The 24943-nt window shown below is 42.6% G+C and overlaps 1 protein-coding gene across 1 annotated transcript in view; it reads right to left on the bottom strand.

Annotated features, from left to right (window-relative positions):
* astn2 (astrotactin 2) overlaps nucleotides 1-24943 on the bottom strand; it is a 298857-nt gene that overhangs the window by 16723 nt on the left and 257191 nt on the right. Inside the window, exons 19-21 of the mRNA XM_008279213.1 lie at nucleotides 22892-23025; nucleotides 21018-21166; nucleotides 396-537 (exon numbers count right to left, since the gene is read on the bottom strand). Of these exons, the coding sequence (XP_008277435.1) occupies nucleotides 396-537; nucleotides 21018-21166; nucleotides 22892-23025 (425 nt within the window). The remainder of the gene's footprint in view (nucleotides 1-395; nucleotides 538-21017; nucleotides 21167-22891; nucleotides 23026-24943) is intronic.

Raw genomic sequence — 24943 nt, 5'->3', positions numbered from 1 at the left:
CTGTGTTATGCAATTCGGCCTTGGTTCGGTACTACATCTGCTTTTTGAATTGTCAGCTACGCACCATAAGGTCTTTAAAGCCTAACAGGAGTCACGCAGAAGCAGACATACTGTACATTTGACAACTAGTCCTCAATTTAGTTCATGTATAACTGAAAAAAAATGTTGGATTTTCAAAAATAAATATATTTTTTTGAATAAACAAGTCATCTCGTCTCTGTTTTGCTCGTCCAAGTTTGTTTTTGAGTCTGACAATGACTCATTTTTGCCCCCTCACAGCTGTCGGGGTATCATTTTTCTGCCCTCTTGCCTCAGAGGGGCAGTAATGAGCGTAATTATGGCTCAGTGCGCTGGAATGAGGTGAAGACAAAGGCAGAGGGCATCTGCAGACTCACTTGTAGAGGCTGTCGGGTTCCAGGCACTTGAAGACCACTGAATATAGCACAGAGTGGGGATGGTCTCCGCTCCTCCTCCCGGCGACGACGCAGGACGAACCCAAACCGGAGAACAGGTCATCCATCAAGCTCAGGACCTCACCTGGTAGAGAGATGAAAGGAAGTCAGAGAGAAAAAAAAAAAGAATCTTACAAATAAGGTCACTTTACCATTTTTTGCCAAAAAAGGAGGGAAACCAAAGCAAACTTTATCTGTAAACCTCGTATTTCATCTTTTGTTCTTCGTTAAAACAAAACAATACCATATGTTTTGGAACCGCTGCATATTTCAACATGAGGGGAAAAAAAACGCTCAACATGAACTTAGTCATGAATGAATTTTTACATTTATCCCAGCAGCTCCGTCCTTATCAATGACTGCGCCGTTTGTCTCCGGTGTTGCGAGTTTCACCTCCGCCTGGTCCAGAGGGAACCATTTCGCCGGCACCGAGCCCGAGGCTGAATTACATGTGACTTTTTACTGGCAGCGGCCCATGCGCACCACATTATAGAACTGTAAGGAAAACAGGATATCTCTCCTTTATGGACACATGGTACATGGTAGTACTACAATGACATCTCACTCAGCACCCGGCGTGTCTCGCAAAACAGCACTTCACAAGTTGTGAAATATCTTTCATGTCAGCTTACGGGAAAAAGGCGAGCGACGCGCGGTTGTTCGCTTCGACACAGACACACACAACGCCAGTTTCCAGTGCTCATGGGGGTGATGGAAAAAAAAGAGGGACCTGTCAAAATAGTTTAAAAGCTCTCAAACGGTTGGATTTCCAACTATTTCTACATGAGGTAAAGGGCAGCTTAGTTTTAGCTTATGATACATGGGCCAACTTATAAACACAGGGAGTAAGTCTGGCTGGTAGGGCACAAGGGGATGGTAAGAAAAGGTTGCAGAAGAGAGGAAAAAGAACTGCACGAATGAATGATTTGACCTTTTCACAGAAAGAGCTCTGTGTATAGGAGGTTGCCCCAAAACACATTCCAGCACTGTTGCAGGGTTGCTCTTTCGAAGGTCTTACCTTTTTTTTTTTTTTTTTTTTAAACATGTCTCTCAAATTGGATTCATTTATACTGTTATTAAAATCTCTTAAGGGCGGCAGCGAAGACGTCAATATCAACATGAGCTACATCTAAACACCTGAACGTTTTGGTTATTATGTTGGGCCAATCTCTCCTGGATGCTGATGGAGTATCATGTGTGCTATTACGTACATTTCAGGCAGGAATTCCCATTTGTTACTTTTTACTATAAGCAACTTACATCAGCACGAGCTTTCATACGTTCTCCTAATCTGTCAAACCTCAAGACCACCAGCGTACAGTGTTGATGTGAAGTCTTACTGAAAGTGAAAACATCATCAGGTTATCTCGGTTGCTCAATGTAAAAATAAGCGGTTGTTTTACACAATGACCTGCAAATTAGGTCAGCGGTGTTTTCTTGGAAAATTAGGAAATTCCATATTGTGACAATGTAATGATGAGGAACTGTCTTCCAATTCAGATTTTGAACTTGTTGGTTTTTTTATTGGATAATGTTAGTGAGAGAGAGAGACAGGAAAGTAGGGGAGAAGAATGGGGGGAGGACATGTGGGAAAGGGTCATGAGCGGGATTTGAACTCATGACCTCCACATTGGGACTGTAGCCCTACACATGGGACGCCAGCTCAACCAGGTGAGCTATAGCGGCGCCCCTATACTGTTGTTTTTTAAACTTTAACTTCTAAATGTTAATTTCAGTGGTTAGCATCGTTGCCTTGCAGCAAGAAGGTAGCCGGTTCGCGTCTCGGGATCTTTCTGTGTGGAGTCTCCATGGTCTCTCCGTGCAGTGTGGGTTCTCTCCAGGTTCTCCAACTTCCTCCCACAAGGTCCAAAAACAAGTTAATTGGTGATTCTAAATTGTCCGTAGGTGTGAATGTGAGTGTGCTTGGTTGTCTGTCTCTAAGTGTAGCCCTGTGATAGACTGGTGACCTGTCCAGGTGAATCTGCCTTCGCCCTAAGTCAGCTGGGATAGGCTCCAGCCCCCTGTGACCCTAGTGAGGATTAAGCGTTGCATAGATAATGGATGGATGGATAAAAGAAAACATCCCATATTTTATTGGTTACATCTATTTTGTGGAAGTTCTTATTAAAAATGATTTTTTGCTTGTACTGTAGATTTTAAATGTGGTTTCTCTACTAAGTATAATACAAACCTTTGCAAAAGTTTTGAAAAACAGAGGTTGATGAATACTTTCTTTATTCTTTGTAATAACTATAAGACCGTAATCATACATACTAACAATGAAATGCATTTTTGCACCTTTAGCAGCATTTAGGACACACTCATCTAAAAAATAAAGACTAAAAACAGTAGTTTTTCTGCTGAAAAGGCTTTCCATTGGTCACATTTCAGACTCTTTGCCAAAGGTGTGGAAAGCATAATCATAGAATATTATAAAAATAATGCATACAAAATAAGTTAATAAAGCTAAAACCAACACATCGAATCAGCTGGGTTGGCTTTTGTAACGCAGACATAATTATTTCTAAAGAAATTCTGATTTTTTTTGACACAAAATCATCGACAAAAGTCTCATAGAAAACGAAATCTCATCAATGAACTGAACTGAAGGTGAAGGGCAGATGTCGTTCTAAGGTGATCCTGGTTTTTAGCATCCACTAAAATGTTAAATTGTTAAAGTGCATTACAGTTCATGACACCAGAAGTTTGACTCCGTGTTGCCTACAGCTGGTCCTGCACACGAACAATGTGGCTCTATGTTTATAATTAGCTCCACCTTTTTAGTCAGTTAATATCAGCTGTCCTGATTCATAGCCAACGCTTTTGTGATCTATTCAGAGTCCCGATAACTTTTTCTCCCCTTCCACTTCACAGTCTGAACGCCTTGGACACTGCAGAGGTGATCGGTTCGCTCTGTTTTTCTTGAAGTTCCCGCATTTTGCGAGGTAATTATGTTCACATACCAAAATTCGGTGGAACAATAAATTATCCCGAGCAGACCACTTATTAGAAATAATTGGTGATTATCTATTTAAGATGGATGGTTGACTTGCTTTGGCCTGTGTTCATTATGCCTTTTAAAAATATTCTCCCAACTTTTATTACAGTCAACTATGAGAGGAATGCCATTAAATGCCAGATTTGTGCTACTTCACAATGCCTAAAAGTAGAAAGAGATAGCTCCGAATACAGGGAAGGAAAGAAGGGAGGAAAAAAAAAAAGTAAAGAGTCAAACAATGAGGCAGTAAAGGAAAAAAAAAAAAAAGACGGTGAGCGCTCTGATGTTTTATGATTTTGGATGTAGTCGTGGAGAAGAATGATGATGTCAGTGGATGTTTTGATAATCAGAATAAATCAAGGAGTTGTTGCGTGACTAGAGTACACTTCAGGAGCTCCAGTGTTTTTGTGGGACCGAGTTCATGTACGGTGATTACTATAATATTAACTTGCAGAAATCAAATGACAGACCTACTGACTCATGCTCGTGCAGCATCCAGTGCGCTCACCAACTCTCTGATGTATAGGCTATTGATCATCGTTTTCTTTTACGGCTCCATGAAAATGTAGCCCGTAGACAAATGAGCACTGGCAGAGCAGCGCACACGTCTCCCCGCATGACATATTTACAGAACTTTCTAGGACTTGTAACTGGGATTTGCATAAGTTCAGGGGTAATAAGTGAAATAAACAAAAGAAAAATTGTAAAAATGTGTGGCAGAAACACAAATGGGGGAATAGTAGTGGTTTGACCAATCAATGGAAAGACAGAAATGTGTGTAAGTTCACTTCAGTCCTCTAACTCAGCTCAAGGCTTTTCTGTTGCGACTGAAGGTTTTCTATTTATACGTATAACGTCTTCATACCAATAATGTATTTACCGTAACCATTCCTTATGACCACACTTATAACAAATAAAAAGAAAGACTGAGTCCTATTCGCTGCCTTCTGAACATCTCCTAGTGGCTAAAACTAATCAAGAAAGCTCATAAGAAACTTTTGGAATGATTGTTTAACTCATTTAAGATTTATTAGAGACACAAAACACGCAATTATCGAGCTAAATTACAACACTGCTCCTTCGCAGTTTTGGTGAAAAATCAACACTTAAAATAAACTGAACATCCCTTTTGCACTAACAGAGTTGTAACTATCATGTCTCTCGTACACATAAATAACCAGGAGCTTAGCTTAGCGAGGCAACGTGTCATAATTGGTCAAACAGTGTGAATAGACCACTTATGTCCCTGACAGCACAGAGAAAACGCTTAACTGATCCATCTGGAAGACTAAAGTAAAGACAAATGTCTTTGGTCTGCTCCTTGGTAGCTCTTGAGTGCCTTACTGTATAATTATCAATTTAAGGACTCAGCAGGAGAACACAGGCAGTGTTTTACTTCTTTTAAGAATCATATACTCTTACCTAGAAGACTCTACCCACACATTCCATGGGTCAAACCCTCTCTAAACAGAGCCATCTGAAAGCTATAAATTGTTATGCAATTACATAAATATAAGAGCAGTGTGCAGGCTTAGTGGGGGTACACAATGTACCGTCATGTGAGCACACAGTGAAGACATTTCCACATGGAAGTGTCAGTTTTGGAGGAAGGAAATGATATCGCTAATAATGAAATTAAATGAAGAAACATTATGTAAACAAGATATTATTATAGATTTAAACTTATATATATATACCAGTGGTGTGCCATCAGGGCCAGCCAGGCCTTCTCTGCTGGCCTAAACTCTTTCCCATTAATCTTTTCACATAATTCCCAACAGTCTATTCTCTTCATTTCATAGTGTGTCTCTGGGCTGTGGGGCTTCAAGCAGTGTATGTCTACATCATGAGTTTTTATCCAATCATATTTCAGCCATCATGTTTTGCCAGGGTCAAAGAAATCTGCCCTGAGGCCTTCAGAATCAAAAGTGCCGGAGCCTGTTGCTTAAAATGCATTGCAATGAAACTGTTGCTTTAACCAATCAGATTGAGAGTTGGTGGTCCCAGGGCCAGCTAGCTGACCTATGATAACGTCAGCACTTTCACGTCCTCTGATTGGATGGTCAAAGAGCTGAGTCAAAGCTAGCGGTATCTGGAGCGACTTGCACAAGCTAAAACTTCATTGTAAAAGTATTGGTTTTTTTTTTTTTTTTTTTTTTTTTTTTTTTTTTTTAAGTTAAGCAAGCGGACATTCTCAGCCGTAAAGCAAATTAAAACTTAAGCCAGAAACCCGACTGGACAGACCCGACTTTCAGCATTAGCCTCCATGGAGATAGAACAGGACTTACTGTTGAAAGTGAAAGAATTACCTGCTCAACAGAGTGACTGAACTCCTCATGAGGAAAGAAAGGACAGAGTTTGTGTTCAAATAATAACAAGTTTTGGTGAGTATATATATTTTTGTCATTTTATTGGGTTGATATTGATGCTCCTGCTAGATGTGATGTATATGGTGCAGCTGTGGATGCAGTTAATGGAAACTTGTTGAATTGTTTTAACTGGGTTTCTTGCTTTAGTGATGACATTCATTCTCGCTACATGAGATACCTGTTTGCAATGCAATGTCCTGCTATGCTGCCTTTCTGCATGATACTGATGGTTTCTGTAGCTGTGGCGTCATAATGACGGTGTTACGAGGTGGTTTGATTCAGGTAGGACGCCACAGAAGGCCTAGAAGTAAAATGCACTAATATCCATATATATTAAAGACAACAACACAGTTATTTCATAAAGAATTATATGTTGTATGTCTGTCGTTATAAAGCAAAAGCTTAACTTCAGGTATAAATGAAAAACAGCAGTTTCTAAATGAAATGCAGCAAAAGTATCTTGAATTTCACCAAAGAAATAAACGAAGCCGATGCCCCGGCCTTTTTTCTTCGCTGATTTACAAGACATCAAACACAACATGACATCACCTGAACCTGAAGTCCGATAAGAACCCTGATAAACGATTCTGGCACCCTGAGCGTGAAAGGTACCTGGAAATGTTCACCGCATGCAGCTACAACAAAGCAACACAAACATGATTTACAAGTATTCCCTTTTTTTTTTTTGTTCAGTAGAAGAAAGACAGATTTTTGTAGCTGATCTAAACTTTGGCGCGAGTCGAAAGTCGTTCTAGCAAAGATTGGAAGCGAACTTCGACATCGTGTTAATCTTTGAGAACTTGGTTTTAACCACCAGGCGATGTGCTTTATCTCTTCTGATCAGGTAGCCGCTCGAGTCAAAGGAAATTCCAACAACATTTGTTGCAAACAACAGTTTATGAATCATCAGCATGTGGTCTCATAACCCTTGACAAAAGCAATATGTTGAATCATTTACTAATAAGTGTTTCCTCATTGCCCGGCGTTAACTTCCTGTCTTATGCGTGTCGTCAATAAAAACGTACAACGTGAATAAGCTACCTTACTCATTATTAACACTTTGTTTGCTACAATCTTGTGTTTCGAGGAGCACAGAGACGATCATAACATCTACTTTCATTCAGGAGAGGAGCTGCGAAGGAGGGGTGTTGTGTGCATGCATCTGAGCGAGCGGAGACTGGGGTGACTCAACTGCTAAACTGGAAGTGTTTTTTACAAGCCACTGGCACACATATTGGCACACGTGTACGGCTGCGTCTATGGTTGTTTGCTCGTTTCTGCTGAGAGACGTCCAATTTTACCTGCCTCCACGGTGGTAGCTTGTAAGTGCTCACATGCCGGAGTTAGGTAATGATAATCAAAATGTAATCCATTAAGAGCAGAATAAGATATTCAAAACCCACCCAGAAGCAGCATTTATGGTTCTACCCTTGTGAGGGGTTCCTTCATGGGTAGGCCTGTGGTCCGTCAACATTTCTGTCAATACCAAAGCCAAAACAGCTCACAGCTGGCAAAAATTAAGGCCCCTGAAATTCTATTACGGTAAAAGCCATTTTGCGTGTTCTCCAGCTTACATGGCGATTAAAACCTCATGGTAAATGCCAGGTGACCTTTTTAGTAAGCAGAGAGGGGAACAAATAATAGCAAATCATGGGAACGTGACGAGTTGGGCTGACGGACAGTGTACAGAGAGAACCGCTCTGATTAAAACACACCCGAGCCTTGTAACTATGATGTAGCTGCAAACAAGTCAAGTTAAGTTTATTTGTACGGAGCAATATCATATACAACGTCTCAAAGGGGTTTGCTGGCCCGCAACAGCAACGGTTCTTGACCCAGACTGGCCCAAATTCTGTAGGAAAACAAGGAATACCCCTCTCTAAAAAACCCTACTGCACATAACAAAAAAAAAAGGAGGGGGGTGGGTGAGGGCATGGGAGGGGTGATCCTTCCCCCCCCTCCTCCTCCCACCGCCCTCCAGGGGCAGCATGGGGTGCAATAGCTGTGGGTGGGAAGAGGGCAAAAACATGAGCAAAACATTGCAACAGTTGGAAAAATGCAAACACAAAAGTTGGGCTTATAAACCACAGCGAGGTGATAATGTATACAATTTACTATGGACATACACAAGCACCACGCTTAACCTTATTTGTTCTAGATGTGGACATGTGTGTGTGTGTGTGTGTGTGTGTCCACGGTGGCATTTCATTTGATGTCGGAGGCCAGACTTGCTATACTGTTATCCCTGACATATCATTTCAATTACACTACTGAATTCAGGCACTGTGTAATTGCCTCAGCCATTAGCTGCATGTGTGTGTTGTGTGTGTGTGTGTGTGTGTGTGTGAGGGAGAGAGTGTACGTGTAAATCCTCAAGGTCAGTGGGTTCACGCATTAGGACTTCTTTTTTTTTTTTTTCTTGCTCAGAGAGGAAATTTGAGGGGAAAAGTGGCAGAAGAGGAAGTAGGGCGCTGCTCAGTCACTTTAGCCACTGGGTCAGCTCTGTACGCATGATGTAGAAACGTATTTACATTCTTCTAGGTTGAATGAATGCAGTAATGTAAGTATTGTGGCATAATAATGATTTAATAACAAGTGTCAGTGTAACTTTAGTTCGCATGGCAGCACTGCAAAACGCCGCCGTCCTTATTTAATGTCTGATTATGCGTCTTTCTTGCATCTACCGTACACAAAATAACTGCACGTAAATGTATACATGTAACATAAAACCACCTCCATCTTTTTCCTTCTGCTGCGGCTCCTTCTCTCCGTCGACCCACTATCAGTCCAGGTAATAGCACAGTGGACTCTTTTTAAACAAACAAAACATAAGCTTTATATTAACAAACAAATCACAAGCTTTATATTTCCTGTGGGCTGCCAAACCTGCTAGGGGCCTCTTCTGTTAAACTGTCAGCACTCAAGCCTCCACTCCCCGCACCCGAGCCTGCACAACACCAACCTTTCCTCTCTTTTCCTTTCCCTTACCCTCGCATTGCACAGTAGACATTACGCAGATATACGCGCGCTGTCACACGGAAGCTAATGTCACACACTGTGACAGAGAGTTTTGAGGTTAAAAAAAGAAAGCAACAACGAAACACACAAAGAAAGAAACGAGCAGATTTAAGTGCGTTTGTGTGTGAGAGGGGAGGGGCGGAAACTTAGAGGTAGGAACAAAGTACTGTGGGAAATAGATTTCTCCAAGCAGGTTGAGTTGCACATAATTGTCCAAGTTTTTTAAATCAGGTAGAGGGACATCCCTTTGGACAACCCTGCTGAGGCATTGTGCTGGCACAACGATTCATCATTTATTTATAAAAACAGTCTTTTCATGGTTTGAGAGAGGAGGCTAAAATAGATTTGATGCAGCTTTGTGTATTAAAGTGGATTCTATATTGCTCTCATGTACAGATAAACTTAGTTTGAACTGTTGTTTTTTGTATAAAACAAGTGTACCACGATGTGGAGACTGGCTGTGTTGGCCTGAGTGTAGACTCAAGAGTTGTCCTGTGTGGGGTTGATGTACTTGAGAATGAATTTGGGGAGATTTAGAAACTTTACAGATGGTACTATGCGATTGTGAGTGATATATATGAAGTACAACACTCTGAATATATCAAATCTGTGGGACTGCATACAGGCAACAGTTGTGGCTAAGTGGTACATGTTGCATGCTGACGTTTGCCAGTTGTATCGTTTCCAATATCCACATCTGCATAAAGACATTTTTGGAATCCCTCCAAAGAGATTTTAGTCAGATTCAAAGGAAAATCAAGAACACCGCAATGATAAGACTTGCGATTAAAAAAAAGAAAAGTTTTACCAGTCTGTTGATTGGGGTTTCAAATACTTAAGCACAGTATCATCTAACGACCAGACATAACAGGAAAATATGTTTTTAATTAATGTAACACAGTCATTGTCTTTACTGTATGTAGACCAGTGACGCACCATTGGTCTATGTATGTCTGTTAGCCTAGTAACAGTTGCTAATTCATCCATCCATTATCTATACACCGCTTAATCCACACTAGGGTCGCGGGGGGCTGGAGTCTATCCCAGCAGAGGACACCCTGGACAGGTCACCAGTCTATCACAGGGCCACACTTAGAGACAGACAACCAAGCACTCTCACATTCACACCTACAGACAATTTAGAATCACCAATTAACCTCAACAGGTTTTTGGACCTTGTGGGAGGAAGCCGGAGAACCCGGAGAGAACCCACGCTGTACGGGGAGAACATGCAAACTTCACCTGGGTGTCCTCACCGGGATGCGAACCGGCGACCTTGCTGTGAGGCAACAGTGCTAACCACTGCTCCACCTTGCAGCCCACAGTTGGTAATTAATGCAAAACACAATTACAAAGGGAATTTTGGATCTTGATCATAAACCAGATACAAATTCAAAAACTGACCAGTGATGGCACCAAACATAAAAAGCTAATGGATCACTGCGTAACATGTGAAAGTTTGTACCGCATGTCATAGGAATCCGTCCAGTATTTGCTAAAGCATATCATCAAAAATCAGAAACAGCATCACGGTGGAGGACGTGCTCGGTGAACCACGAATGTTCACTGGGGTGTGCAAAGGGAAACGATCCCCTGCCATTATGCAGAGTTTTTAATCCAGCACTGTGCAAACATCTCCAATATGCAGCAAGCTGAGTCCTACAGTATCTGTAGTGTTTGGGAGAAATTTTAAACAATTCCAAAGCTGACATTATTGTACATGCCTCCAGTGGGAGTTAAAATCATAGCCCTGGAACTGCCTCTGAATAATTTCCCCAACAAACAGGCAACCATGTGTCATTTTATTGGAACCAGTGCCCATTACATAACTGATGCATGTTTTCTACAAACCCAGTGTTGCTTTCCCAAAGTCACTATACACTGTACCTCCATAACAACTTATTATTAGCTGTGTGTGCCACCAGTTTATCCACGAAACAAACAGATTCTCGTCTGAATGTACTGACTGATGAGTTTGCATGTTGTCGCTGAGCATAAAGTAAACTAATGGACAGCTCAGTGAAACTCGTACAGCTTGATAATACCTCAATTTGAAAGAGTAAAAAGAGCATTACGTCACAGCCGTGCAGTTATCTGAAATTAATCGACTTCCTTCCAGCTAATAATAATTGAGTTTTCACCCAGGCCATGGCATAATCAAAGATAAGATGTGATATCTGAAGCTAAAGTAACATATGGGTATGAATGAAAACACAGTGGAACATGTTAAGCAGACGTAATGGCAAGAAGCGATTAATTAATTATTTGATCATCCCTTAGGATAAATTTAATGTTTAATTTCACTGTCATCCTGCCAGCCATATTTCTGCAGCTCCATTACAGGCAGAAATTACAGGAAGAAGGTCAAATGAGGTTAGAGCTGAACAATATTGGCCTCCAGTGGTATGCAAACTGAAATTTGTCTCATGCAAATAAGCCTTTTTTTTCTCTTCCTCATCAAATATGAATGTATTGGACAATTCCCCACGTTCAACTGCTACTTTTTACTTTTATTTCTGTTGTTGCAGAACATGGCAGGTGCTCTACGCGTATGTCAAATTGTTCATCCTGGACACTCCTGGCTTTCTCCCTGCGTGGCACGCTGGTACCAGAAGAAGAACCACAGAATGACGTTCTGCTTGGCAGTGGGCTTGTTATTGAACTTTCTTCGCAGCAAGAAATTGGGTCAGGTGTGGTGGTTTGTCACGGACTAATGGCCCCCTGGGTCCATGTCCACCATTATGATGTGACCTGTGTGAGGTCTGTTTTTACTGGCCCTGGCTCTTTTTTACTGGGGCTCCGTCTAACCCTGGATCTGGATTTGTCATTAAGAATAGCGTAGTGGGTATTAACAGGCTGTTGGGTTGCGTCTTATTGCTACGCTGCACCGTATAGATGGACTGATGTGCAGTGAAACCCTCCACCTCCTGGACAAGAAGACTGGCTGGATCTGATGGTGTTTCTGTGGTAACACTGGAAGGAGACTTGCGTAGGGTGACCGTACACTTGTGCCAGCTAACTTTCCCTGTACGCTGGCTAGTGCAGGTGTTGTGTGGTGGCCATTCTGTGTCCATTGGGCTTGTATCTGGGAGTGCATTTTATTTGCCTTTTGTCTAAAGTGACCTAAAGCTTATGTAAACAGAATGGCGGTTAACCAATGCAACCCTAGTTCCACGGCTGCAGGTGGAGCTCCCTACTCGGGTTACATGAAAGTTCTCAAGGTCTGTTTTCCTAGAAGAAAAACACCAAGCAAAACCCTTATTTAAAGTCTGGGCTCCTTGTCTTCTCCATAGTTCAGGTCAATACCTTTTTGGAATAAAAAGTTGGAATAAACAGATTTTGTTTGTATCGCAGGCTTGGGCGGCAGGAATGTGACACAATGGGATCCGTTAGCGGTAACTGGCGAGAAAGTGGCCTTTTTGATAACACATCTGTCACGTTAGCTATTTAGGACAAATTACGATGGTGGCATATTGAGCTGAAACACTGACTTAAAGAGTGGACACAGTATTATAAACGTCTTTTGGTATGATGCAATGCCATCCCATGACACAACAAACTACAGTCCCGACAGTTAAAATCGGTATCACCCTGTTACTGTCTCAAAATAATGAAATAATAAATGTTTTATTACTACATGGATTTATAATGAGGGCATGTATTGAGTATAAGTAGCTACTCTACTACTAATATTGAATATTTAAGTCTTTATTTTCATATAAAATTGAAGGGTAAGAGAGAAAATGCAGGTTGAGACAATATATATCGAGTTTCATATTATATTTAGGTTATACATTATTTATGTTAGGCAGCATTAACTCAGGTTCAGCTGTTTTCTGTGTTGTGGTCAATGGAGCACAGATACTGTATCAACAGCAAAATGTATCTGGTCAATGATTATAATGGCCTCCAATAAATCTAAGAAGGGCTGCTGGTCCTTTCCGTTCTATTAATGCAAGCAATTCCATTGTGAGTAAATATTTATTCCACCACTTTAAGTGTCTGCAATGCCCTGAATTGCAAAATGAAACTAATCAATCCCAATTTAATGCTTAAATGCATTTTAAATTGATTTTTCAGCCAGCACCAAATTTAACAAAGATCAAGTCCAGACTACCATAAGTTGTGTCAAACACCCACAGATCTCATTATAACTGATGGGGACAAAATGTGCCACAACAAACAATGATGAATGAAAAGGAAGGCACTGAGAGGCAGCATCCTTATCTTGTCTCAGTAATAATTCCATAATTCCAGCACACATTCATTAGTGAGAGTTTGGGGACACTGAGGGATTGTGATAATTATTGAGAGACGGAAAAAAAAGAAATCAGGAAAGTCTAGACCTGTGGCGAAGACAGAGAGACGAACGACGTGCGTGTGAAGAGGCAAAATGGGAAAGGAAGCAAAAAGGGAAAGGGACTGCAGAAAGCCCTTGGCCCCCTGCCTGCAATCTGCAATCTGCTGATGGCGAAGCTCGTGACGAGGAGGTGCACAGCGTCCATTTTTAGCGATGAGGTCATCTTTAATTAACAAAACAAAGAGAGTCAGCTGTGTCACTCCAATCTGTTATCTGCACCCATGCTCAAGGACACCGTTTATCTCCATATAATTCAATCTCTTTGAATGAGGGCTTATCGACGCATTGGGGTGCATTCTTGGTCTCAACCAATGATGGAGCTGTTACATAAACAGAGGAGGGGGATACCACTGACTTCTGATGGCAGAAGAAAAGCAGGGGGGGGGGAACATGAGGAAAGAGGAGAGGTATGTGGAGGTATGTGATAGAAGAGAGGAGTAACGCAGGGGGAAGATCCGCATGTCATGTATCCCAATAAGCCGGCTGTGTGAGCTGGAAAGGAGGAAACTGGAACTAAAATAAGGGCAAAGATCAAATGGCTAATCCGTTTCTCAGTCCAACAGTGCCAGCATGAGGTGACATCATTGCTGTGTAACCCTCAGTGCTGCCCGCTGTCTGATTTCTCCTCTTCCTCTCTCCTTCCTTTTCCTCTTTGTCTTATCTTTCCTGCCTCCCCCCCTCCGCCACCGCCTCCTCTCTTTTTGTCTCCCGTTCTTCTCACTTCACGGCGCCTTTCCGCGTTTTTCAAACAATCTCTTCTCACTTTCCCCCCCGCGCCCGCCAATCCCCGTAATTCTCCTCCTCTGCCACGCCGCCGCCGGTGGTTCTACGTGTCACAAAATCGCGTGTCGTATACGGCAGCGGCGGAGGCTCACAGGTTTTTAATTAGCGCTAAGTGTGCGTGCGTTCGAGTTGTGGGAAGCACAGTGCTACGCTGATGAACGCAAAAAAGTGTCACCTCAGCACAACTGTGATTTAAGGAAAAACCACCCAAATTAGCGGCTGATGAGACAATAGACGGATTGTGAAACTGTGATAATGGAACGCAGAAGCATTCCGAGTTCAGCCAGTAAAGGGGTACGAGCTGGGTCTTTTATTCAACAAATTTCATTACATTTTCAGCACCTTACCTTTTTTATTTTTTTCTGGGAACTCCCAGCGTGACAGACAGGTAACAGAGCTGAAGGATGTCTGACTTTATAATGCAGTTACATATTCATTCCCACGCTGCAAAACAACCTGTAGTGCTGTGTTGAGGCTGATTGTCTGCTCTGATGACTAAAATTGAGCTGAAACCAGGTCAGTTACTTATCACTGGCCATAATAAAACATAATTAGACAGTCAGATGTATTTGTTATGCAGGCTCAAGTTAAACCAACAATGTCAGTACAGCGTCACTCACAGAACCCAAAGTCGCTCTTGTTTGCTCGGTCGTTTGTTGTTTCTATTTTCACTCTTTTGTCAAGTTTCTTCTAAATGATCTGCGTCTTTACATTCACCATCTGCTTTGACCTATTGCTGTAGAGGAATGCTGAGCCCCACAATAACACATCAGCACTGCCTATCTAACTGGCTTCTCTGTGAACGTTGCCTCTGCCTTGGTGTGCCATCTAGAGGCCTGTGTGAGGCCCAGTCGAGTCACTCGTTCGAGCACATCCATCACTGATGTGACTGAAATCTGGGAAGGAGAAGAGACTTTTAAAAACAAACGGCACTAACAGGTAGCCTGAAAGATCCGAGTATAATGTGTCCAACTGCCAGTGAATGTGGGAAGGATCAGCAGGAATACATGACACTTATATGACAGATCTATCTGTATCTATAGATAGGACGTTCCGTGAAGCTTACTGTACACAAGTATAGTCTTAAATACTGTTCACAAAAAAAAGGGTTTTCCCTGGAGCGTTGGTCATTTGGTCAAATTATACTGGCAGGCGGACATACCACCAGCAGGGTTATATTTGGCTTTTGCTCCATGTCCAGGAGACATAAGCAGGGAGGGGTAAAATAGAGGTAAACGTCTTGCCAAAAAAATGAAAATACCACTGATTTTCAGGGTTTCATTTAATTATAATTCAGTTTCTCCCAGTCAGCGGCGCTGCTTAATTACTTTCCTCTGCGGTCACCAGAGGTCAGAAAAAAATATAGATTTTAATTTCCCTGCCAATCAGGATCAGTTATCATGTTTTGGAGACCGTATATTGGCGTCCAAACTGTGAGACGCCCCGCACCGATGTAGCAGTAGGCTCCCCTGCTTCACCTGTTTTCGACTCTTCGCCTCACTTGCCTCCCGTGTGGATGCTGACATGCTATAATATGTCGAGCACACAGACTCCGGGAGCTAATCGGAGCCGTGCATCTGCTGCGGCGACAGAATACTTGGGAACCCCCCAAAGCAAAGCAAAGTAAATTTGCTTTTGATTGCATCTCACAGGCAGGACGTTCTTCCTTCCATTTAAGCTCCCTGCTCAATGATATTCTTTAGACTGCTTGAATTAGTGGATCACTGTTAAGCCGGTTTGTACGTCTGCATCTTGGTCTATGTTACGTGATTCTGGGACAGGGATCCCTAACTTTTCCAAACTACTGTAGATGAACTCTTTTTCTCGCACCAGTAAAGCTTGAACGGAGGCGGTCAAGGGTGACATTCTCAGGTTGTTAAAGAAACTTCTACGCTGCCCCGGCTTCTACTGTATGACGTATATGAGAGGTCAGAGTAGAAGCATTTTTCACAACGAGCCGGGTGTTCCTGCAATAGCAATCAGGCTGTTATCAGGAGGAAGAGTAATGAAGCTAATCAGGGACCTTTTTGCTCATATTTCTGTAAGAGGAAAGCCTTTGCTATGTGGAAGACTTTTGAGAATAAAAGGGAGAGGTACCCAATACTGACTTGTGTCCCAACAAGCAGAAAACCTCTTTACCAACTGTAGAAATCAAATACCGTGTACGTCAGAACACAGTAGACGTCAAAGATATACGGAAATCCAGCCATGTTGACAAAGAAATGCAAAAACCAACATCTACAGAATTGGGGGATGACAATTGGGAGTCTTCGTGTCATAACAGATGCATGATTCTCTCTCCAATGCTTTACAACCATGCGTCCAGGACTGCGTGGTGCTGGGGTGGGGACACCGAGGGCTCCTAGTAGAGCATCGTGTCCATATAAACAACAAGATATACGAACCGAGGGATCAGCTGCTCTCGGCGCACATCAAAGCGGCAACTTTATCTCCCGGTTACTGTTGACCTCAGAGGGGAGATTTGTGAGGGACCAGGGAGAAGCCTTCAAGAAAAGATGGCTTTTTTCAAACAGTACCGATAAGTAGAGCGAGCCGAGGGGATTGGAGATGGGGGTCTTGTTGCTGATGGTTTGTACAGATGTGAGCGGAATGGGTAATGCTTCAAAAACAAGTTGATCCGTTTAAAGGCTTCCTCATACACAAAAAGAGGCAAGAAGAGGGGAGCGAAAACAAGGTAAGAGAGAAAGAACGGGGGAGAAATGTCAAGAAAGGATATAAAAAAAGGAATTTGGTGGTGCCTGGTTTTGCAGGGCATGTAAGGTAAAAGGAAGGTATGCTAAAACTTTATTGAAAAAGAAACCCAATTTGTTCCTTGATCTTACTTTTAGGACCTATTTTCTTGAATACTACAAACGTAGGCGAGCAAAGTGTCCCGCCATACATGGGGAGTATATAAAATAAGCTTCTGATGTAAAGAATAAGGATGCATTCATGTTTAGAATCGGACGAGAACATGGAGTAAAAGAAAAGACAAATTGCAGGGAGAGGCCGAGGCAGTATTAGAAACAGGCAGTGAGCTAACATGGTTGATCTGTACACCACCCACCATAATGACGAAGGGTTTAAACTAAATAGGGCACTTCCACACAACACACTCAAACTTTGACGTGACATTTCCACTCAACACAGATCCCCTTTACCAGTTCTGAGCAGAGGTGTAATATCCTTACCAAGCAAGAGGGAGTCACATAAGCAACATTTATGGATATTAGCTTTGAAGAAGATAGCATTCCCTGTAAAGGTTTTTCAAGGACTCGATGATTGCATCCATTCATGCAGGAAGTTGTTACGAATGAAAAAACCTGAGCCAAAAGGGTGGCACATTACATCATTCAAATCAGCTTATTAACTGGCATCCAGCTTTTGGAAAAACTGCATTTCAAAAAGAGAAACGACCCGTCTTCGGTGATAACTGGAGCGATGACTGAGTTGAAACCTCCACCTATGTCGACTAAGCTGACGGAATTTGTGAATGGCTCTCACCGATGTTGCCGGGGAGTTTTCAAGGTGGACATCGACGTAATCAGCAAAGATGCATTCATACGCAACCATTATCTGTTATCTTGCTTGAATTAGGGCATTTGTATGTCACTTACACTGGATTTTTAGATAAAGGAAACTGGAAATTGAAAATACGTGGACACAGACATACCTGATCTCATGCCCTATGAACCATGTCAAATCAAATTGCTTGGGAAGAATAATAACAAGGGGATAGCACCAGGCAACATAAAATGTCTTCAAATAAGGCAACAGAATCAACCCCTTCTTGAAATTAGAGACCTACGGACATCTTGATTCTAATTATCGTATGACTGACCTTAACAATAGATGGATTCGGTCCTTTCTCCTATCCTAGTCTAGACAGCACTGACATACAAACATGGCTTTGGGAACCCATTGAGGGCTGCATCCAAGTGTCTGCATCTCCATACTCACTCTCTGTCTGCCATCTGTATGAGTGTGCACATGGCTGAATGTGTGTGCTCTGGGTGTGTGACTCATACTCAGCATGGCTGAGTGTCTGTGTGTGGCTGTCTATCTTTCTTCTTCTCTCAGACACCAAGCCCGAAGCAGCGTTTGAACTTTCAATGGATGCGAACGCAGCCTCAGCTTCCGTGGATGCCGGCGCCGGCTGAATCCCATCTCCTGGATGCAGGTGCTGAACTTATTACCGGTGATGCTGGCAATGGTCAAAGTCCCATAAGTCTCCGCACCACAGCATGTTTATCTGTGTCTCATCTGCCCTCTGTCGTCAGTGGCACGCTCCGATAACAGCTAGTTGTACTTTTTTGTCCCTCTTGTTGAACTGGCCTTCTCAAATCATTGTTTAAATATTTATTAATACCAATACTTGATGCGGTATTATGTCTTTATATAACAATTGATTTTCTTCTGCTCGTCAAACGGTTTAGAAACAGACTAGAAAAAGAATTATTTAAAAAAATAGTCCTGTAATTAGCCGACATTGCTCAACCTCCTCAGGACATATGGTTTAGCTTTCACAATGGAGTGCTGAAATGATGCAATTCGATCACATCGAAACTTTGGTGAAACATCTTTGTGCTTCACATTTTACTGCGAAACTGTAAAAAGTCTTGTCTTCCATAATATTCCCTCTTTAACACTTGAAAACTGAATCTCACCTCACACTTGTCCACGCTGCCAACTATCATCCCTGACTTAAGCTTTGGATCAGGATTTTTCCCTGAGATTGTCAAATATGGTTTTACTGTAATTCAGCCGAATAATCCTTTAGTGTGTACCCACCCTTAGATGCTGGAGAAGAAGGCTTGACTACAAGCTCACTGGTTCAAATCATCACACAGTCTTGGAAAATATGAACAGGGAAAAACGAGGGAGTAACACTTGCTTTCCAGAAAACCACCAAGATGCCCTCGAGCAAAGTATTTATGCCCAAAGTGCTCCATTTGAGCTTCTCTGTGGCCAACAGTAGGGAACTGGTTTCACTGGCAGCTTCCATAGGGGAATCTGTGTATTTGTATATGTCTGTGAAAGACAAGAGGAGCTGAGGGAGAAAAAAAAATCATCTATGAAGAATGGAAGAGCCTGAGAGCACGCTACTGTGGAGTTCCTTACTTTGTATACACACGGCGAACAGGGCGCAATTCATAACTGAACTTTGGATTTATCTTAGCTTTGGTTTTAATATGCATACTTCTCCTTTCCTAGAAAGTGCTTCTGAGAAGGCCCTTAAACAAGAAGCCAGCAGTTGGGATAGGGAGTACAAATCCAATAATTTTAAAATAAGTCAGAGTAAGGGTAAGAAAATGATACTTCTCAAACACTATGCCATTTTATTTGCTGAGTCCAGAGAACAAGATCTCGTCATTTTAAGAGGCAGCTATTATTTCATAAATCTACTCCTGCGATCCTTTCCAAGCCACCGTTTTGGAGAACAATAAAGGTTTTGAGTAGCTACAGTTTTTTAGTATTTGCAGTTAAAGTGGGAGCCACCCAGACCCAGATGCATACCTATACGGTGACGTTCTCACTGATTGAAGGCTTTCAACCTGCCAATTAACACTACCTCCTCCTCCTCCTCCCTGAAAGAGTCATATTTGCAAATGCACAGATCTACGCACTCGTTGTTTTTCACCAAAGTTCTAGTTTTGACTTCGCAGATACTCAACGAACGTGCAGAGAGAGTAACCAAAACAGGTTAACGATTACAGATCCAGAATGACAGACATAACAGGAGAAGCAAAAGACAAAAGATGAAGACAATGACTTTTAATCTGCATTATACTCTCTGTTACAACATGATTTATAGTGGTGACTGGCACATAGCAAAGTGAGTCACCCACACCATCTGCCCCTTCCTACCTCACCTCTGCCAGCATGCCTGTGTCTAGCTGCCTGTACCCTCTCTTTGCTCACTGGTGCCCACGCTTCATCAGCACTCCTCCCAGGGGTGATGGATGGCCCGTCCATACTTCCCAATGTCTAAAGCCAGCTTCTTCCAGACCACCTCATTTCTCCAATATTATTAAATCTTACCCTTTTCCTCTGACTCACCCCAGCCTCTCGTCACAACCATGACCATTTCCCTAGCCCTACAGCACAATGGTCGGCACCATTTATGGTGCCTGACAAATTGCCCTACGTCATCTTCTCCCATCCTCAATCTAAGTTCCTGCTTCTGTTCTGTAGCCAAAACTTTAGCCTCGATTTCAACTCTTCTCATTCTGAGTATTCACATCAACTTTTTAAAGATCTTTACTCTTTTATTTGTTGATGGCAACTATCCTTTTTGCTCTCTTTATTGTTGTCGTCTCCTCCTCCTCCTCACCATTTTGAAAAGAACTTTATGAGTTCATCTTGACCTTAAGCACGGTGCATCATTGATTTCCCAGCAATACATTACCTGATGTAATTCGCTTTCCTGCATCTCAATTTGATCTCAAATGTCCCAATACAAAGGTAAGGTCTGTAACTTCATGCATAGCAGATACTTCATGTATGTGAGCACAGTTACTGATGTATCTGCTGTCTGTGGCTGCATGGATATAGAATCTCAGTTCTGATGTTCCTGCATGTATCGATTAGTCTGTCTGATTGTGTGTACAGGCTTTTCTACTTTGTCCATGAAGGTTAGCAGACTTGGAAGGCTAGAAGGTCCATATTGTTGGGTGTTCATGTTCTTTTCAAGTAGAAAGTTGACGCCACATTAGTGTCCATTTCTGCACGTAGAGTATACGAACACAAACAAAGAAGACACACATGCGCTAACCCACGCAGAAGACCTGGTGAGCACGCATTCAGTTGCCTTGCACGACAAAAACACACAACGCCCATGGCTGCGCTTGTACAGAAATGCACTTAAGTATACCATCCACTTAGATGTGCACACTCAATAGCCTTAGCTTAAGTGTAGAGACTGACATTAAGTAAGGCAAAAAAAAGGAATAAATAATACTTAGTTATGGCACAGAGGAGAAAAAACATTGACTTTCATAGAAATGAGCTCACTCTTGTAATTTAAATATCTCTACCTGTGTAGACCTCTGCTTCTGATGGATCCTCCACTCGTTTATGCTGGATGATGTAGTCAGAAACTTTGCAGCCGATCAGAGGCTCCACATCCATCCACTCCAGGGCCACCATTGTGCTCGAGGGCTCCAGGTAAGGGGCTAGACGCAAACTAATGGAGCAACATAGACAAGACAAGGTTTAACAAAATGGAAATAAAATGCAGTATAAACAATGAGAAAAAAAAAAAAAGGCTACCACAACTGTTCTCATCTGGATTGTCAAATACAATTTTGCGTGTTCTGTGCTTGAAAGTATTGACCTACGTCTAGAACGGATAAGCAGGAAGCCCATGTGGTCGTTATTGTGTTGGAGTAGAAACTGCTGCACTTCTGCTTTTTTCTCACCCGACAACTAGATAGCAAACAGTGACTTCGAACAAAGCAGCATTCCGATGCCACATGTTCTCCAGCAGTGTTCTCTGTGCAGTTTTTCCTCTTTAATCCCTCAAAAGAGATAAAAGAACAACATTTCCATTTTGCCTGCCCTCCAGCTGTGTCTGTGGCAGTGGCATGAGAGAGGTAGGCTATCCCTCTCTCATAAAAAAAAATGTGCTGCTCAGTTTCATCTTCATACACCATAATATTAAGTACTGCAGGTTTTAATGTGCCTGACACTGGCCAGAGTTGGAGATTTGGCTGCTGCAGTGACTCGTCACTGGCCCTTTCGTGCCAGGGCATGGACCCAGGGAGAGCTTAACCAAAACTCTGGTTGTGGCACCACGCCCTTCTTCTCCAATTCCACAACCACAATCCACAAACAAAACAATACAAAAAACAGGCATAAAGTGTGTGTTTGTGTGTGTGTGTGCGTCTCAGGCTACTTGTGCAATACTTGGACAGCATAATCTGTAATCTACCTCAAGTATCAATGCGTATGTCCCAGATGCTGAAGAATTAGGAACAATCTCAGCTTAAGGTCGATACAGTAGCTGTTCTGGAGGTTGTGATCATATCATACGATCTCCATCAGTAGACGGGATTTGTCCAGTTTTAATGGATTTGTAGATGCTCGAATTTCCATTTTTTTCTGAGTGCTTTGCAGGCTTCTCTGGCTTAAAAGCCAAGGTTCAGTGTTTTTATACTTGACCTTGGAAACAGCATGTATTGTAACACTATATATTCAGGCCCACAGGGACAGTAGTCCATTGCATGATCATATGACATGCACTAGCCCACAAAGCTTTTTTCCCCATGTACAATCATTACAGAGAAACAGGTGCTAAACAAAGAATAGATAGAACTGTTTGTGGTATCTTAAAGAAAGAAAAAAAGACACTAATAAGTCAACTTGACACCATCGTCTTTGGTCTGCACAAAAGTACAGATTTTGGCTGCAGTTTATAATGCATGCCGTTTCATTAGATCTCTGCACTAAATTGTATTCTTGTCCCGATGCCACATTCGACAGCATTTACAGCCTAAACCTACCTAATATGCAAATTTTTATTTTCAATCTGAAATGAAAAGTTTTTTAATTGTAGCTTTATCCTCTTGCCCTTTCAACTTCCTGTTTCTTTTTAAAAGTTCTCAAGGCAACAATCGCTGGGGCGGATGACTCACAAAAGCCTCAAGAGTATTATTAGGACACCTTGAATGAGAGCATGTTCTTTTCAGAGGAGTGTAAGGGCCGACTGACAGTTATTAGAACTTCAGGGACTGTGCTTGTGTCTACAACTTTCTCGAGTGCCCCAGGAGTCAGCAGAGACAGGTATGTGCGTGCGTGCGTGCGTATCCACGGGCGTATGTGAGTGTCCCCGCAGTGCATCGGTGCATGCATCCATAAAACCTCTCTTGTGCATGAATTCCTAGGTGTCATGGTGTCACCTCACACTTACATTGGCTGCCTGAGGGGGCTGCAGTTAGGCAGGCCATCTTTGCTGAAGGCACTCAGGTCACAGCGACACCAGTTATCAATGACATCGCCCTTTCCAGCACACCAGTATGAGCTCATTGTGGCGCTCTTGAAGGCCTGTAAAGGGTAACAGGTGAGAGAAATGCAATTATCTCTTGGAACATGTGCTCCCTGTCCATCTACGCTTACCCCACCCCCCCATCTCCCACCCCGCCCACCTTCTCCTTCTCCACCGGTGCCCTCCATATTCCAGCACACACACAGGCATACGTCCAACTTCTGTACATATGGTGACTTTCCACTAGCGATATTCATTTTCTTTGGACTATCCACTGAAATTACCTTTGGGTGCTAGCATATCAAACCACTGCTTTATAGCCTCCTGAAGAACTCAGGAATGGCCGAAACGTCCTTGCTTTGCAAAAGTGACCAGAATTCAAAGTCGGTCTCACAAAGGTAGAAGTAGAGGTACGCACACAAACCCTCCCGACACACACAAAGTGACCTTTTCTTACCCACTGTTCCCAATTACCAGGAGGCAGGAACGTCTCACTAACGTCGACAAGCGTACGCTGTGATATCGTAGATGCACTGTGACTTTTATGATAGAAGTGTGAAAGCTGCGACACTCCCCGCCTCCCCTCCTTCTATGTGTATGTTTGTGAGATCTGCCGGTGTCGCTGTCGTTCGGACTGTGAAGCGGATGGAGGGGGGCGGGTAGTGAGATATTAAGAGGTGACATCATCTCCTAACATCTCCTTGTGCTACTTCATTAACGGGTGAAAGAAAAAAATCAAAGGCAGAAGCTCAGTCATCCTCTAAAAGGCAGCAAAATGCCAATATAACCGTCAAAGCAATAAAGTATAATGTCAGGGCTTTCCCTAAAGCCACAGGCATGATAGAGAGCGAGTTCAAGGGAGTTCGCGAGCACTCTGGCTCCCCCTGTCACACTACGGATCAATGGAGCACTCAGTTATTTATGTGCTCTAACTGGTTGGCAGTGCTGCTGCCTCATGCAGACTACTTTGGAGATGTGCTTGATCATGGTCACAAAAATAGGACACTGGAACCATGCGGAAACATTATCATTGGGTACCAGGCATCCAACAAAAAGCAGAGAGGAGCCACTCCTTTGTTCCAATACACTATGACTTTCACTTATCCGAAAGCAAAGCAACTGATGAGACCACACACGTCTCGAAGACAACTGCGCACATGCAGTACGTACACATGGGTACATACAACCGCGCGCACACAAACTCCAATTAATGATTGGTTTCCACACTTGGCTGTTTCATTTCGCTGGAGAAATGCCAAAGAAAATTTCTGCAGTGTGTTGATTAGTGGAAGTGACATTTGAGATGACTTTGGTCGTAGTCCTGACCAGAAAGGCAGACAGCTTAGCCAAAAAAGAGTCAGGGTATGCACTCAGAAGCTGATGTTAGCATTTCCACAACACTGCATTGTTAGCTGTAAAGGAGGCTCAACAGACTTTCATGGGAACTGACTTCCTCCAATACCGCTTGCGTTCACTCAAGGCAAAGTACCTTGAGAGTGCAAGTGACCTAAATGAGCAGCAGAGGAAAGAGTGAGGGGGGGAAAAAAAAGACACTGAGACATGAGAGACCAAAGAAAATAGGACAGTAAAAAATCAACAAGACGAACAAGGAAACAAAGGTGTGAAAAAGGAGACTTCCGACTCTCAAAGCATTCCCCCACTTTACCGGGGAATGGATCCCTCAGCAGGCAAGACTTTCTCATTATATATCCTCCAATACAAACCCCTCTAAATGAGCCTGCTGAATGAGCAGTTATTATAGGGGGTAGGCAAGCACTGTAATCCATGGCCATATAATAACCCCCTGGAAAACCAAAAAGGTTATTATGTTTCTCCCTCCTTGCCTGAACCCATGTGGCTAACTGCTGCCAGAAAACAACAGCAGCAGGAGTCTTGCCACCTCATGTCAATGGGAAGCAGGCCACAGACAAAGGCAACACGAAAAAACCTGGACTCAAGGTATATGCACGCACACAG

Source organism: Stegastes partitus, unplaced genomic scaffold (genome assembly GCF_000690725.1).
Source record: "Stegastes partitus isolate 25-593 unplaced genomic scaffold, Stegastes_partitus-1.0.2 Scaffold148, whole genome shotgun sequence".
In the NCBI taxonomy this organism is placed as follows: Eukaryota; Metazoa; Chordata; class Actinopteri; family Pomacentridae; genus Stegastes; species Stegastes partitus.
Note: the sequence above shows the minus strand (reverse complement) of the source record. Positions and strands in the feature narration are given on the sequence as shown.